General features: G+C 40.5%; 3 protein-coding genes and 1 pseudogene across 4 annotated transcripts in view; 1 reads left to right on the top strand and 3 right to left on the bottom strand.

The window, feature by feature from the left end:
- Window positions 1-11,233, bottom strand: part of LOC146380814 (uncharacterized) — a 33,310-nt gene extending 22,077 nt beyond the window's left edge. Inside the window, exon 1 of the mRNA XM_084939830.1 lies at window positions 10,818-11,233. The gene's annotated coding sequence lies outside the window, so the exon portion shown is untranslated. The remainder of the gene's footprint in view (window positions 1-10,817) is intronic.
- Window positions 1,820-15,772, bottom strand: part of LOC146380810 (uncharacterized) — an 82,222-nt gene continuing 68,269 nt past the window's right edge. Inside the window, exon 6 of the mRNA XM_084939837.1 lies at window positions 1,820-5,592. Coding sequence (XP_084795963.1) covers window positions 4,972-5,592 — 621 coding nt within the window. The 3' untranslated portion in view covers window positions 1,820-4,971. The remainder of the gene's footprint in view (window positions 5,593-15,772) is intronic.
- Window positions 1,867-3,360, top strand: LOC146380815 (E3 SUMO-protein ligase ZBED1-like; the record flags this gene model as incomplete). The annotated part of the gene is made up of 2 exons (XM_084939962.1): window positions 1,867-2,173; window positions 2,810-3,360. Coding segments are annotated over 2 exons (858 nt in total), but the record flags the coding sequence as incomplete, so codon positions are not given.
- Window positions 13,162-15,745, bottom strand: LOC146380813 (zinc finger BED domain-containing protein 4-like; annotated as a pseudogene). Its single transcript, XR_014801331.1, has 2 exons — window positions 14,367-15,745; window positions 13,162-14,114 (listed from the first exon to the last, which is right to left on the bottom strand). The product of XR_014801331.1 is annotated as a zinc finger BED domain-containing protein 4-like (transcript).

The raw sequence follows: 15,772 nt of genomic DNA, 5'->3' as shown, positions 1-15,772 counted from the left end.
ACTTCCAAGCAAGCACCGGGAGTGCGCTACGACCTAATGGGAAACTCACAGAGAAACTCGCGGATTCTTCCACTGACCGCTGCGGCACACCTGCACCAGGGTAAACCTCCGCCTACCCTACTCCTGCTTTACAGGTGAAAATAGAGCAAAAGGACCGCTAGTCTTTGACTTTATTTATATTCTGCTGTGTTTTACTTGCATCTATTTGAAAGAGTGAGTGTAAACACTATATATATCTATATATCTATATATATATAGATATATAGATATATATATTATATTTTATGTGCTGGAATGTGCAGAAAATAGGTTTAAATATTAAACAAATTTCTTCCAGTCAGAGAATGTTGCATATAATTAAATTTTTGCTTGATGCATAGTTAAAAGATTAAAACTAATAAAACAAGTTTTAAAAAGGGACTTTTCAATTTGATTACATTTTGTATGATGGATTATGCAAAAAAAAAAATGAATTGGACTTAAAGATCTATCTCTTTATCACCTATTCAGGTTGTAAATCGTGTTTTTAAAAAGTAACGAAGTAACTAAGTAATTAATTACTTTTGAAAATAAGTAATCAGTAAAGTAATGGGATTACTTTTTTGGGGAAGTAATCAGTAATTAATTACTGATTGCTTTTTTCAAGTAACTTGACCAACACTGATTGTTAATAATAAATAAATTAAAGCAACAAAACAACCTGAAGAGCCGGTTTGGAGCCGAAAGAGCCGGCTCTTTTTAGTGAGCCGAACCGAAAGAGCCGGTTCTCTAAAAGGAGCCGGAAATCCCATCACTAGAGCCCAGACACGGCTAGTGACGTCAGACTTAAAGAACGGATAGAGATCAATGACTGTAGAAAACATGGATGACACGACAGCGCCTCCTCCTATAGGGCTTTGGAGCGTGATGTCACGGGGGTGGGCGTGGAAAGGATATTTGGCCTGATGCGCCATTTTCGGGGTCAAAGCAAAGCGCAAGCGAAAAAGGAGCGAAGGCACACACAACAGCCACAGTTTGTATTTGCTGGGTGGTCGGCTGCAATGTTCGATCACACGACCGGCAAGAGAATAAGCTTGAAAATGGTTTATCTTTTCATTCTTTCCCAACCTGGAAGCAACATGAGGCAGCTCGTGTATCGGATGTTACCAAACGAAGGCGTCTAGCCTGGATAGCAGCTGTGAGACGAGCTGATATCCAGTTCTCTTCCATCTCCAAATATCTGTTGGTGCTCCAGACATTTTCATTCCAGTAAGTTCTAAACATGTTCATATCACTCTTTATAGCCTATTAGTTTTATTTTCGATGCGCTCTGAGCTCATAGCAAATTAGAACAAACATCCTACTGAGTGATTTTGCAGAACTACCTTCTATTTATAGCGTTGCTAATTATTTGGCATTATTGCAGCAAACCAGCCAATGAAATGGATGAAACACATCCTGACTGGATTCCAGCGCTACACAATGGACCTGCTTCAAACATACCACCATGCCAACCAGATTACTTCTTCCATGTGAGGGTGAAGAGGTGACCCTTCTGGATAAGATGGTGAAGGTTTGCTGCCGTTTTGGTGAACAGTGTGATAATAAAACCAGATATAATGAAACTTGCTCCTGTTAAATATTCTTGTGCTGTCTAAATAGCGGTAATTTTTCAAAAGATACAGTAATTAAAGTAATGTTAGTAGCGGGTGATATCATGTAAACACTGTCATGATTTTGTGTAAACATTTTGTCATTTGTAAACTATAAATGATATGGATTCTACATTATAGAACATCACATCAGTTACAAAGTGGTTTTAATTAAAAACAAAAAAGGCAAAAATTATTGTTTCTTTATTCAACGGAATTACAAGCAGTACAACATTTTGCGGCAACGACAGACTTATGGTCGAGTCAAACTATGGAGCCATACATGAGCCTGACAGTCCATTATGTTACCAGGGACTTCACCATGAAAAGAAGGTGCTTACAAACTGGCTTTTTCCCCGAGGATCACACAGGCGAGACTCTAGCACATGGATTAAAGGAGGGTCTTATCTCTTGGAGTTTGGAGGAGGAAAAAATGGTGTGCATAACAACAGACAGTGGAGCCAACATTGTGAAAGCAGCATCCCTTAACAACTGGACAAAAGCTTCAGTGTTTTGGCCACAGACTACATCTTGCTGCTCTTGTAAGATGATAATTTTATTTTGTTTAAAAAAAACCCAATAGCTATATGCTAGTATGATGTATATTATAAACAACAATAGCAGCATTAATAATACTACAAAAATAGTTAATATTAATACAGCTCTATGTTTTAAACAACAATAATAATTAGGCAATAATGATATTGATAATGATACTGTAAGATTTTAAATATAATAATAAATTAGTTCATGACAAGAACTGATTCAAATTTTCTTCTATTTTTTCTTGTTAGAGAATGCAATGAAAGATCCAAGAATTGATCGTGCTGTAGGTCTCTGCAAAAAGCTTGTGGGCTAAGGCTTCAGAAATAAGAAAGTAGTCGATTCTAGTATAAACATTATGAGGCGGAGAGTAAAAGGAATATTCCCTGTCTTCTGGATGCATTGTCCGCCAAATATCATTCAGACCTAAATCTGAGGTCATCTGCCTTATGGCAACTACAGATTTACTCTCTGTGCCTCTCCTAGGAAGTGATCTATCTAGGTCTTCATCCAGTATTTGATTAAAATCTCCTCCTACCACTATTTGTGCACCTGCTAATTCCAAAAGATACTGTGACAGGTTATGAAAAAAGGCGGGTATGTCCGCATTAGGTGCATAGATATTACATAAAATTGTGGGCTGCTTCAGTTACAGTTTGAGGCGGAGAGGGAACTTGCTGAGGCCCAAAAGGAGCTTAAGCTACCAGAACACAAGCTTAAAATGGAGTGTCCAACAAGATGGGGCTCCAGACAAGCTATGGTCCAGAGGGTACTTGAACAGCTACCTGCTATTTCACATGTTCTCTCCTGTGATCGGAAGGCTAGACACCTGGTTCCAACATGGCAGGATGTTGAAGTTCTCGAGGCACTCAACAAAACACTCAGCCCACTGACAGACTTCACTGATGCCCTGTCAGGAGAGCAATATGTGAACATCTCCTCAGTGAAACTGGTTCTCCACCTCTTTGAAACATCAGTTGTGGCTGTGCAGGAAGATGACTTGGATCTCACACGATCAACTAAGTCCAAACTCCTGGGGTACCTTCAGGAAAAGTACAGTGATCGAAACACACAGGAGCTGTTAGACATTGCCACATCTCTGGATCCAAGATTCAAGATGGACTACATCCATGAGGACAAAAAAACAAACAAAAAAAACTACCATCAAAGCCAGACTGACACATGAGATGACTAGCATAACTTCAGTTGTGGTAATTATGTTTACATCAGATCATATCAGACTCATAATGATATTCACACATTTTAAATTATTAGAAAAAAATAGATATTGTACTTTATTGTTTTAAAGGTATTACTGTGGTGTGAAATAGAATGTTAAGATGAGCTTTGTCAATTATATTCTCTCTTTCAAAGCAAAGTTCCACCTCAACTGCATCCCCGGCCGCCCCCATGAAGAAGAGCCGAAAGACCTTAGGCAGCTTCCTTAAAGCAGCAAAAGGCAATGAGGCACCATCCCAGCCTGAGCAAGATGTTGTCTCAGAACTGCAGTCATATTTGCTCTTAAGCAACATTGATAGTGAAGTGGACCCCTTAGTCTGGTGGAGGGAACACAAGGGAGAATTTACTGGCCAAAAAATACCTCTGTATTCCTGCCACAAGTTCCCTTTCTGAAAGGGTGTTCAGCACAGGGGGGAACATTGTAACGTGTCTCCGTTCCTCACTGAAGTCTCAAAATGTTGACCGACTTGTGTTCTTGGCAAAAAACCTTTAAGCAGCTGGCTGCATAAAAAAAGGACTATGTTCTCTGTTGTGGTCCTGCATTGGTCAACTATCATACTGTCATGTCAAGCGTTATATTTTGTTAATATTTGTGGTTTACATTTTAAGAAACATACCTATTACCTACCTCTCTCATCACCTTACACACACAAAGAATACTGTTCAAAATGTTATTGTTAAAGTATTGTAAATATTAAATATTTTGTACGTAAGAGTAGACAAGTGAGACATTTATTGTTTTTATGTTCAGTCTCAACTGTTACGAAGTTGATGTACAGTTAATAAGTGCAATAAATATTTATATTGGAAAAAAAAATCGTGAGAGAATCGTGATCTCAATTCCAAGCAAAAGAATCGTGATTCTCATTTTATGCAAAATCGTGCAGCCCTACGTACAAGTACTGAAAAATTATTTACTAGTACTCACCCATCATGTGACTGGAGAGCGCAAACTCCGCTCTTGTCGTTTTCCATCAAACACTCATTAAAACAGCAACCTGCGGGTATGTTAGCGCACTCATTCCCGGCTATTGACGCCAGAATTAAAGACCGGATAATGGTTGTAGTGAGTCATTTCTCCAACTGCTGGCACAAACTGGTTTTACATGAAAGTACAGCCCAACACAAATTTAGCTTGAATTTTTTTTTTTTTAATTTTGGGTATCAAGTCACATCAATCGTTGTTTCAAAGCCTGTTGACCGATTTAGTTCATATTAGAAGCTTCACGAGCAACTGGTGTAAAATTATTTGGACTTTTGGGAGAAAAGCAATTTAAGAGCACAGATTACGAAACAGATAGGAGGATTAAACATGAACATGGATTAGAATTCGACTGAGGTAACTTATGAAATGAATAAATAAAAAAAACCCAAAACATTCATGTTGAAACAGAGCATCAAAGGTAATCAAAGAAAAATAAAAACTTGACGTACATATTTATCATTTCAGCTTCCTGTGTAACATTCAGGATTACTCACTGCAGGTCCGGAAATAAGAGCTACCTCATCAGATCCAAGTGTGAAATCAGCTGAACTCTGTGGAGCCTGATCAAGGTTTTTAAGTCTGACCCTGCAAACAGGACTTTGCGGTCTCTTCAGATTCATTGTGATCCAGAGACTCCAGGTCTGCATGATCACGCTGATGATTGCACAGAGCAGATAATGAAGTGAATGTTTTTGCACACTGGTAACAGTGAAACAGTTTATTTGCAGCGTGGTATCGTTTGTGTTTGGAGTATGAACTGCAATTCTTGAAGGTCTTGTCACACTGGTCACAGCTGAAGTTCTCTTCCATGTGTGTACTCTCATGATCGTTACGACTAGTTGAACGCGAGAAGCTTCTGTCACAGTGTCTGCATTTGTATGGTTTCTCTCCTGTGTGGACTTGTTTATGACTTTTAAGGTGACCTGCAGTGGTGAAGGATGACCCACACTGGTCACAGACGTGCTTTTTGACCCCACTGTGAATAAGTTCATGTATTTTTAATATACTTGGCGTGGGGAAGCCTCTTCCACATTCTTTGCAGTAGCTCATTTTGTCTCCAGTGTGTCTACGTTGATGTAGTTCTAGACTTCGGTGATGGCTGAACGTTTTTCCACAAAGGTCACAGCGAAAGTCTTTCCCACCACCACAGTGACGACAGGGTTGAGAACTGGATCCATCTGTGTCGCTCTGCTTCTAAACAAAGACACAAAGACAGTGTAAGTCAGTCCTTCAACATTTTCATCCTGAACGTCGCCTGAAATAAAGAGCAGCTCTGCCAACATTCGGTTACCTTTTACTGTTTACATTATAACACTCAACTTACTCCGTGAAAATGTCTCATCATTTGTAGGTAATCTACTTAATGGAAAGACTGATTTTTAAACCCCAGGATGCGCTACTCTGCATGCCACAAGAAAGTAACCCCAAGCTGCTCTCCAATGTATCCACTGGAGTGTGATTGTTAGATAGATAGAAAAGGAAGAATCTTTAAAAACACATTTTTTTCCATCATCAGGAAAGTTTCAGAAGGTTTGTGTGAGGTTGGACTGAATATTCTGTACATTAAGTTTTTATGTCTCGTTTAGCTTTGAAATTAAACTATATTCACATAATACTTCAAAATAAGTGCAAGTCTAAAAAGAAAAATACATACCTCACAGTAACTGCACTTGTAGAGTTTTTTTCTGGTGTGGATCTGTTGGTGTTTTTTCAGGGAACTTGGCTCTTTAAAAGCCTTATCACACAGGTCACATTTATAAGGTCTCTCCTCAGTGTGCGTAAACATGTGGCTTTGTAACTGTGCATCTGTTGTAAACACTTTGCCACACTGATCACAGCAGTAAACATCATTGCCAGTGTGAATCCGTAGGTGAATATTTCTGTACCCTACATGGCTGAAAGTTTTTCCACAAATGTCACAGCTGTACGCCTTAATTCCAGAGTGGGTAACCTGATGTTTTTTTAAGTTTTGGGACTGGATAAATGATTTTCCACACAACTTACAGCTGAATGCCTTAATTCCACTGTGAATGAGTTGGTGTGTTTTTAAGCTTGCAGCCTGGCTAAAAGACTTTCCACACAAGTCACAGTTGTATGCTTTAACTCCACTGTGGGTGACTTGGTGTATTTTTAAGCTTTCAAGGTGGGTAAAAGACTTTCCACACAAGTCACATCTGTATGCTTTAACTCCACTGTGGATGAGTTGATGTCTTTTTAGGCTTCCAGGATGGGTAAAAGACTTTTCACACAAGTCACATTTGAACGCTTTAACTCCAACGTGGATGAGTTGATGTGATTTTAAGTCTGCAGCCTGGGTAAAAGGCTTTTCACAGAACTCACAACAGTACGGTTTAACTCCACTGTGGATGAGTTGGTGTCTTTTTAAGTTTGCAGGACGAATAAAATCCTTCCCACACTCTTCACAGCTGTATTTTTTCTCTCCCTTTCTTCTGTGAGGTTTGTCGGCCTCCTGAGAGCGCTGACTTCTCGCTCCATGTTGGTCCTGCAGTGACAGAGATACAAACAGAGGCAGTGAGTGAAATGCAGTCGTGGAACAAACTGAAACTCCATTAGTGGAATCAAAGATGTCAACAAACACATTGTAGTTGTTTTACCGCCACCTTCTGGTGATAGTATCACATTACAATGATGTGCTATAATGAAGAAATATTGATCACTGGAAAAAAGCTGTTACTTCATAAAAAAAAAAAAAAAAAAAACTGAGTTCAACTGATAATAAAGAAAATGGAAAGAAAACATTATTGAAGAAATTGTTTGTTGGGAAAAAATATTTCCTCTTTGGAAAAGTTTGAGTTCAACTGATGACATTGTTTTGTTTTTTTTTCCCCATTGTGTGCTGATAAAATATGATCTCCGTATTTTATTGTAACTTCTGTGGTTTTTGTTTGTGAATGTAGCTTCTGTATGTATGGAGGAGCCCAGGATGGAAAAGATAAAGCTGCTGGTAACATCCAGCTGTGCACACAGTTTCAATAACAGTGTAACTGTGATATTTTTCTCACCTTTTGTGTTGAAGTCATTGTTTCCTCTGTAGTGGCTGAGATGAGTCCAAATGGCTGAAATTGTTCCTCTGCTGCTCCACCAGACTCTATACACAAAAAGTATAGATATGCATTTTATTCCTAACAAAAAGAAGCAGAGCAAATAAACATTACTACACTCCTCAGTGACAACAATACCTATGAAGCTTCAAGGTGAAACCCCAGAAGCAACTACAAAAAGAAAGTCATCAGCTGCCTACAAGAACTTGAAAGGGAAAAAGCCACTGAGCGCCCTGCATACCACCACCTTTACCCGGTGGATGCTACACCCTGTATATATGGACTTCCATATATACACAAAGAAGGAGTCCCACTCAAATAAACTTACACTTGATCCAGATGAAACTACAGTTCCCTTTGATGTAATCTCGCTTTTCACTTATATAGGGCTTTGGAGCGTGATGTCACGGGGGTGGGCGTGGAAAGGATTTTGGCCTGATGCGCCATTTTCGGGGTCAAAGCAAAGCGCAAGCGAAAAAGGAGCGAAGGCACACACAACAGCCACGGTTTGTATTTGCTGTGTGGTCGGCTGCAATGTTCGATCGCATGACCGGCAAGAGAATAAGCTTGAAAATGGTTTGTCTTTTCATTCTTTCCCAACCTGGAAGCAACATGAGGCAGCTCGTGTATCGATGTTACCAAACGAAGGCGTCTAGCCTGGATAGCAGCTGTGAGACGAGCTGATATCCAGTTCTCTTCCATCTCCAAATATCTGTTGGTGCTCCAGACATTTTCATTCCAGTAAGTTCTAAATATGTTCATATCACTCTTTATAGCCTATTAGTTTTATTTGCGATGCACTCTGAGCTCATAGCAAATTAGAACAAACATCCTACTGAGTGATTTTGCAGAACTACCTTCTATTTCTAGAGTTGCTAATTATTTGGCATTATTGCAGCAAACCAGCCAATGAAATGGATGAAACATCATGACTGGGTTCCAGCGCTACACAAGTGACCTGCTTCAAACATACCACCATGCCAATCAGATTACTACTTCCATGTGAGGGTGAAGAGGTGACCCTTCTGGATAAGATGGTGAAGGTTTGTTGCGTTTGGTGAACAGTGTGATAATAAAACCAGGGAAAAATGAAACTTGCTCCTGTTAAATATTCTTAAGTCTTGTGCTGTTTAAATAGCGGTAATTTTTCAAAAGATACAGTAATTAAAGTAATGTTAGTAGTGGGTGATATCATGTAAACACTGTCATGATTTTGTGTAAACATTTTGTCATTTGTAAACTATAAATGACATGGATTCTACATGTAACTGATGTGATGTTCTATAAGGTGGTTTTAATTTAAAAAAAAAAAAAAAGAGGCAAAAATTAGTTTGTTTCTTTATTCAACTTTTGAACAGTGGGACTCAGTCAGTACATATTCAGTAAATGCAAATTATTTACACGGCAGTGCACTGCAGGCATAAATCTAGACCCCTAGATAAAACATTATGGCATTATAGCAGTGACGACAACTCCTCCACAGTAGCAGGTGGGGTTTTTCTTTTTTGAGGACGGCTCCTTTTACCTGTCACTACAGATGGTCTGTGTATGTTTTGATCAAGAGCCTTTTTTTGGGCAGCTGAAGAGGAGAAGTCTATCTTATGGCCAACCTCTGGCTGTATCTTGGTCACATTACCATGAAGTCTACACCAGACCACACTTCAAATTTGGGGAAATCGTTGGCGCATTGGTCGACCGCATTTGGAGTACCACTTCGAGTTGGGACAGCTGTCGCTGTGACGTAATCGGTCTCCAAATGCGCACTACGAAGAGTGTGGTTGCTGGATTGGAACACAGCCCTAGGGACTTGCAGCGGAGCATGGGCCCAGGCACGGCTAATGATGTCAAAATTAAAGACCGGATTGGAAAACTACTTGGTCTCCGACTGATGGCGTACCACGAGTACGGAAGTACGCATAAAATGTCATTTCCGGGATAAAACCGCAAAGGATTGTAGGTGCGAGTGGCAAGCGGTACTATCGCAGAGAGGTTTTCACAAGTAAAGTCACACAACGATAAAAAGAAACACGAAGAATGGCAAGAAGCTGTTGCATTATTAACTGCAAGAGCCAGTTGCATGACAGCCACTGGAAGCCGACGGGTAAAGAGAACGTTTTTTATTGGATTCCGACGTGGAAAAGAAATTGTTCAAGCCGTGTTTCCGAAGTAACAAAGAGTCGACGAATGTCGACTAATCGTGGCAGCCCTAGCTGCTACCACAGCAAGATTTGATCGGTTAAGAAAAAGAGAGCAATATCAAAACAGCCACGAAAAGTCAAGCATATATGTGCCCAAGTGTTGTATTGAAGCAATCAAGTGATGAATAACTGTTTTCCAGTAAGTTGTTTTGATATGTTTTTTTTTTTATTGCATTGTTGATTATTTTTTCACCGAAGCAGCTAATAAAGTATGATGGAATACAATTTTGCCTCTTTCCTGTAAGATTCTATAATAGAATGAAACAATAATGCCAGTTATGAATAAAGACAATAAATTGAATGAATTACGAAACACTCATTTTTTTCCTATTAGATCTGAAATGTTGTGTAATACTACAACCTGAAACAACAAATAGATTGTGTTGGCCTGTACAGGAGATAAAGAAAAAAAAATGTAACAACAGCTGTGAAATGGAATAGTCCAAATCACCAAAGTAAACTGGACCTGGGCTTGTTGCAGGGATCTGAAGTTACTAAACATTTTGTGAGTGTATGAACTCACACTTAGGACCATATAATAATAAATATGTGCGTGATGAAAGTCGGGCAGCACGCTAACGTCCTTACTCCACTGTGTGCTCGTATGGGTCTGACCCTTTCACTCTTTGATTTTTTTCCTCTTTTCTTTTTTTTTTTTGCCTTTTCGTCAACTCTGTCTTTGTACGGACCTGTCGTGTTCACAGTCGTTTTGTACATATATGTTTTGGGGGCAAATAAAATGCAAGTAGGGATTAGGACCGCAGAATTAATGATTACCGGTGCTGGAAATGCTAGCGCTTGATGGAGTTTTTTGATTTTGTTGCCACCCACAATGCAATGCGCCAAAGTCACGTGGTCTGTCAATCTCTATTGAGACAGGCCCAGAGTGATATGAAACGATAGATGTTTTCCTATCGTCAACCGATATGTTTCGTTATAACGAACAGCCCCACACCATGGTTTGGACTCGGTGTGGCCGTGGGCCGCTGTAAGCTATCGCGTCGCCATTCCAAAAAATACACTGCAATACACTCTCACTCTTCTCTCAACGTGTTCACAATAAACTGTGAACAGACACCGAGGAGAGCAGCAGAAGACCTCATTCAGGAGCTAAACTCAACATGAACTGAACTCACAGTAAAGTTAGCTCGGTGCTTACCTTTAGATGAGCCCACAAACCGAGAGAAACTCCGTGATGAAGCTGGAACTCTTTCCAAACACCGGAAACATCAGGGAGCAGAGACCCACGTGGTTCACGCTGATCTCAGCTACTAGCCAGGAGATAAGGGTGGGCAGATGGATGTAGATATCGATACAAACGTTTGTAGTGGTTTATGATCGGTACTTCGGTTTTTTCTCTCCTCAAAGTTCAGTACTTTACTCCCGTTTCATGAAAAAGGAGCTCTTTCTGCTCGTCTCCTCTGCGGTACACTTTACTCCGCCCCCTTATTTCCTGCTCTGCTGTTATTCGTTTCTGTGCGGTCACATGATGGAGCTACGCTGAGAAATCACATTTTTGAGATGAGAGCGTGAGGAAGAGGAGCCCCATGTGGAAATACTTTATGGCTGGAAGTGAAAACACTGAGATAAAAACAAATATAATAACTTCATACTGTCACTGGGTTCAAACTAAAGGAGTACTCACGACAAATCACGAGTGAATGAAACCGTGACATAATAAAATGTTTGTTAAAGCAACCAAGAATGTCATCTTTGTGATAAGTTTGGTGTGAATCTTTGGTAATGCATGGGGTTGGCTTTGTCTTTCTCGGCTTTCTCACCCGATGGCACGTGGACCGAAACGCTGTCGGAGCTCAGAATGGACTGCAAAAAAAAAAAAAAAAGTGCACATGTAAAACTGCAGTGTTAAGTGATGTGGTTGTAAAAATTTGAGTGCACGTCTCTGGAATAGTTGGCAGTATTAAGGATGATTTTTGTTAAAATCATATTGATATGACCCGTGAATTATTCGTAGATGACCATTAGATTAGTTTGATGGGTTAACACAGAGAGCTGAAGATATCGTGGATATGCTGACCTCGCTCCGTGGTATACAGGGCCGTTTACCCTCATGATTAATATTCACAATAAAAATATTAGCCGAACATCATGAAGTCTGTATGTGTTTCATACTGTCGAACAACCTTTGTACAGTTAAAGCCAACAGTTACTACATGATGGAAACACCAACGTTATTTCTTTTAATAAAGTTTATGTGTTTATACACAGGTCAGGCTGATTATTCAACAAAAACCCAAAGATCAGATGTTAAAGGGCCTGTATTTGTATAGCGCTTTACTAAAGGACCCCAAAGTGCTTTACACGTCCAGTCATCCACCCATTCACACACTGGTGATGGCAGCTACACTGTAGCCACAGCCACCCTGGGGCGCACTGACAGAGGCGAGGCTGCCGGACACTGGCGCCACCGGGCCCTCTGACCACCACCAGTAGACAACGGGTGAGGTGTCTTGCCCAAGGACACAACGACGGAGACTGTCGGAGTCGGGCGAAGGCCAAGGCGAACTCCCAACTCTTGAGCCACGATCGCCCCGGATTAATCAGATTTTTTTGCTCTCTCTCCTCCTAAACATGTTTTTAATGTTAGTTATGATTCAGAACTGGCGACTTAAACATTTATGACACATATGAACATTATGAAATAAAAACCCGATAAATATAACCTCAGTAAATGAAGTCAGTGTACTGCGGGGGTTATGGCAGCTGAGTACCGGGGCCTGCGCTTTGAGGCGAGCAGGCCTCTCGCACGCTTTGCCGTGAGACTGGGCAGACATCTCCGAAATCATCAAAGCACTTTTGCAAAGAGGCTGTATCTTGACAAACCGACCAGATATCTGAAGATTAAACCCCTACATTCTCAGCTAAAAAAATATTAAAATGGTATTTGGTGACACACAAACTGGGTTTTTCAAAGTTCAGTTCTCTTAGTTTCCACATGCCGTTTGTTGATATCCAGTAACGCCTTCTAAAAACAACGGCCACCAGGCTAAAGCAATGGTTTTGACTCGATTAGCGTTAACCCCGCCCCCTGGGTTTGATGGGTGAGGTTGACAGATAAAATAAATTAATGGTAAGACATGAAGAGTCAAGTGTGCCAAAATGAATTAATTAAATACACTATTAAATAAGTATTTAAATGTGTCAATAATTAATTAAAATGTGAAATAAATAATTAAATGTGTCAAATATATTTGTTTAATTAATTATTTACAATTTTCATTAATTATTTACAATTTTCATTAATTATTGTCAGATTTTGAGTGAAAAGTTGAACTTAAATAATCCATGTAGCTAAAAAAACAATATGGTCAGCCGCCATTCTTATATCACCTTTGGGTTTTCGGAGTGTGTAGCAGAGCCTTGACCTTGGTTAATGTGTGGGGCGGGGCATGTTCATAAACAAAATACACTTCCATTAAATAGTTACAATTTATTTTCCCAAGCCACAAGGAGCCACAGGTTGCCGACCCCTAGGTTAAATGTTACAATAAATAAGAGAAATTGTTAAAAAAAAAATTACCCTTGCAGCAGCTTTGAAACTGAAACGTTGAAAATAAACTCATGTGATGTGTTAAGCATAAGTTACCATTAGGGATGCACCGATACCACTTTTTTGGAAAACGAGAAGAAGAAATTAAGAACATTTATTTAAAATGAAAAGCATGTTGTATGCAACATATTATAGAATAAATAATTAGTTAAAAAAATTTAAACAGTGACAGTGCAACTCAAGTATTTTTTTTCAGTGTTTTGTAAACTCTGCCGCTTTGGACAACACAAGGGGCATTAAGAAACATCTTTGCTAGTTAGTGAACAATATTTGAATAAACTAACAACATCCACCGACATAGAACTGTGGCAGTCAGTGCAACTGAGGTAGGTATTAACATCAAGTCTAAGACAACTCACTTAATGGAGCCTATTTAGAAAAAGTGAGTGGCAGGGTTTTTTTTGTTTTTTTTTAAAGAAAAGTAGCTTTTCTGCATTATTAGCAGTCAGCCTGTTTCTGTTTTCATCTATAATGTGTGACACTGAGCTAAAAAGCCTTTCACTTTCCACACTGCTACATGGGGCTGAGAGGTATTTATGGGCCACTTTAGCCAAAGTGGGGAACCTGATTTTGTTGACACGACAGTACTTCAGAGGACTGTCTTCACGAGGGCTTGGGGCCTCTCCGAGGTATGTGTCGAGCTCAATGGCAGCAGCTGCTGCCAGCGGCTGTGCTGCCTGGGGCTGCTCCATAGCGATTTCTTCAAATACAGTGTCCAGACTGCTGCTAGTGCTGGCCTGGGCCTTGAGGAACAGTTTAGCAGGAGGTTCTGCAGCTTCTGCCCGACTCCCCTCTGCCTCAGCTCTGGACATCATCTTCAGCTCCTGCTTCAGGTGCAGCTTGGCCTCCGGATCAGTGTTGTTGGAGAAGAAGCGATCTTTATACCTGCACAAAATTCACGAATGTATTAATATGTGAAAAAAATAGGACTGATTTTAGTTTCCCCTAAACCACTTTCACAGATGCCAGCCATTTGGCTTCCTGGTAGTAATAACGCAAATATATTTCATATTATATATATTTCATACATTTGTATTTGTGTATTTTAGTTACAAAAATATAATATTTCAGATGGAAATTAATCTTACATTTATTACTGTAGTTTATCATTGAATACCTATAGCACACAGACTTTACCTTGGGTCAAATATGGTGGAGATGAAGTACAGTGGGTCGGTCTCGACGTCACTGAAGCGCTTCTTGACAGCTGCCAGTAAGGTTGCTTTCATTGTCTTGACGCCGTGGTCCTCGTCTGTTTCTCTGTTTAGAAGAAACTAGCACAGTCACAGCTGGGATGACATCAGAGGCTAGTGCGTCGTAGCTGCTCACTTTTTTAGTTAGTTCCTCAAAGGGGGCGAGGATGGCAACAGTCTTCTCCATAAGAGCCCATTGGTGAGCGGTGAGATAGTCAGGGAGTTCGTGCTCGGACACATACACCCCAGCACTCGCTTTTGCTCAATGAGGGACTGGAGCATGTAATACGTGCTGTTCCAGCACGTCTGTACGTCCTGCTGCAGTCTCTTTATTGGCTGGTTGAGCTGTCCCTGAATGTCCTCGAGGCGGGAGTAGGCTAAGGCGGAATGTTTAAAATGCCCAACTATTTTCCGTCCCACTGCTATAGCATCAGCTATGCTCCTCTGTGCTAATAAGCCTCCGTGAACAGCCAGTTGGAGCGTGTGCGCGACACATGGCAGACTTGGGAGCCCTGCGTCATTCATGGCTTTAATCATGTTTTTGGCATTGTCACGAAGCACAACATGTACTGATGTTTTAGGTATACCCCATGTCTGGAGCGTTTCATCAAACACATGCGCTAGTATAGCCTGGCTGGTGTGCGAGCCGCGCAATTGTTTTGCATGTAATATGGCTTGTTGCTGCGTGAATCTCTCGTCTATCCACTGTGAGGTTAGGCTAATTAGCAACACGGGGCTAACACTGGTTGTCCTAATATCCGTGGTGAAACTAAACACAGAGGAGGCTTGCAGTAGGCTGTGGATATGTTTTTTCACGAAGTCGTGTAGTTTAGGCAGCTCAGTGTCAGTCATGTAGCGGCGGCTTGGGACATCATATCTGGGCTCCAGAACATGGAGGACACGCAGGAATCCCACATTTTCTACCTCCGAGAGTGGCTGGTCACTCAATGCAATGTACTCGATAATTGCCTGTGTTATTTTCACAGCACGTGGATTGTCCCTGGACATTTTCTCTCGTCTTGCAAGAGTTTGCTGCAGCGTGAGTTGTGTTGGTTTAGAAGCGTGGGTAAAGTCTTTGCACTCATTGTCATGTTGGGATTTTAGGTGCTTGATTAAATTACTTGTGTTAAATGCGCTAAATGCGCTACCTTTTGAGCCTCCTCTGGACAATTTTGCTGAGCACAATTTGCAGTCCGCCTTTGTTTTGTTGTCTTCATTCACTTTGAAATACCTACAGCAAGGTTTTGAGATAAAATTTTATGACCTTATTTTCCTTGAAGAGAATTTCAGAGTTTATAATAAGCTACAGGAACCCTGTTCAGTGTGATCGGAGAACAGCCAAGTCTCCTC

The sequence above is a fragment of the Perissodus microlepis genome, chromosome 9 (genome assembly GCF_051167445.1).
Source record: "Perissodus microlepis isolate ML-2025 ecotype Zambia chromosome 9, ASM5116744v1, whole genome shotgun sequence".
Taxonomy (NCBI): domain Eukaryota; kingdom Metazoa; phylum Chordata; class Actinopteri; order Cichliformes; family Cichlidae; genus Perissodus; species Perissodus microlepis.
The sequence above is the reverse complement of the archived record's forward strand: the minus strand, read 5'-3'. Positions and strand labels throughout refer to the sequence as shown.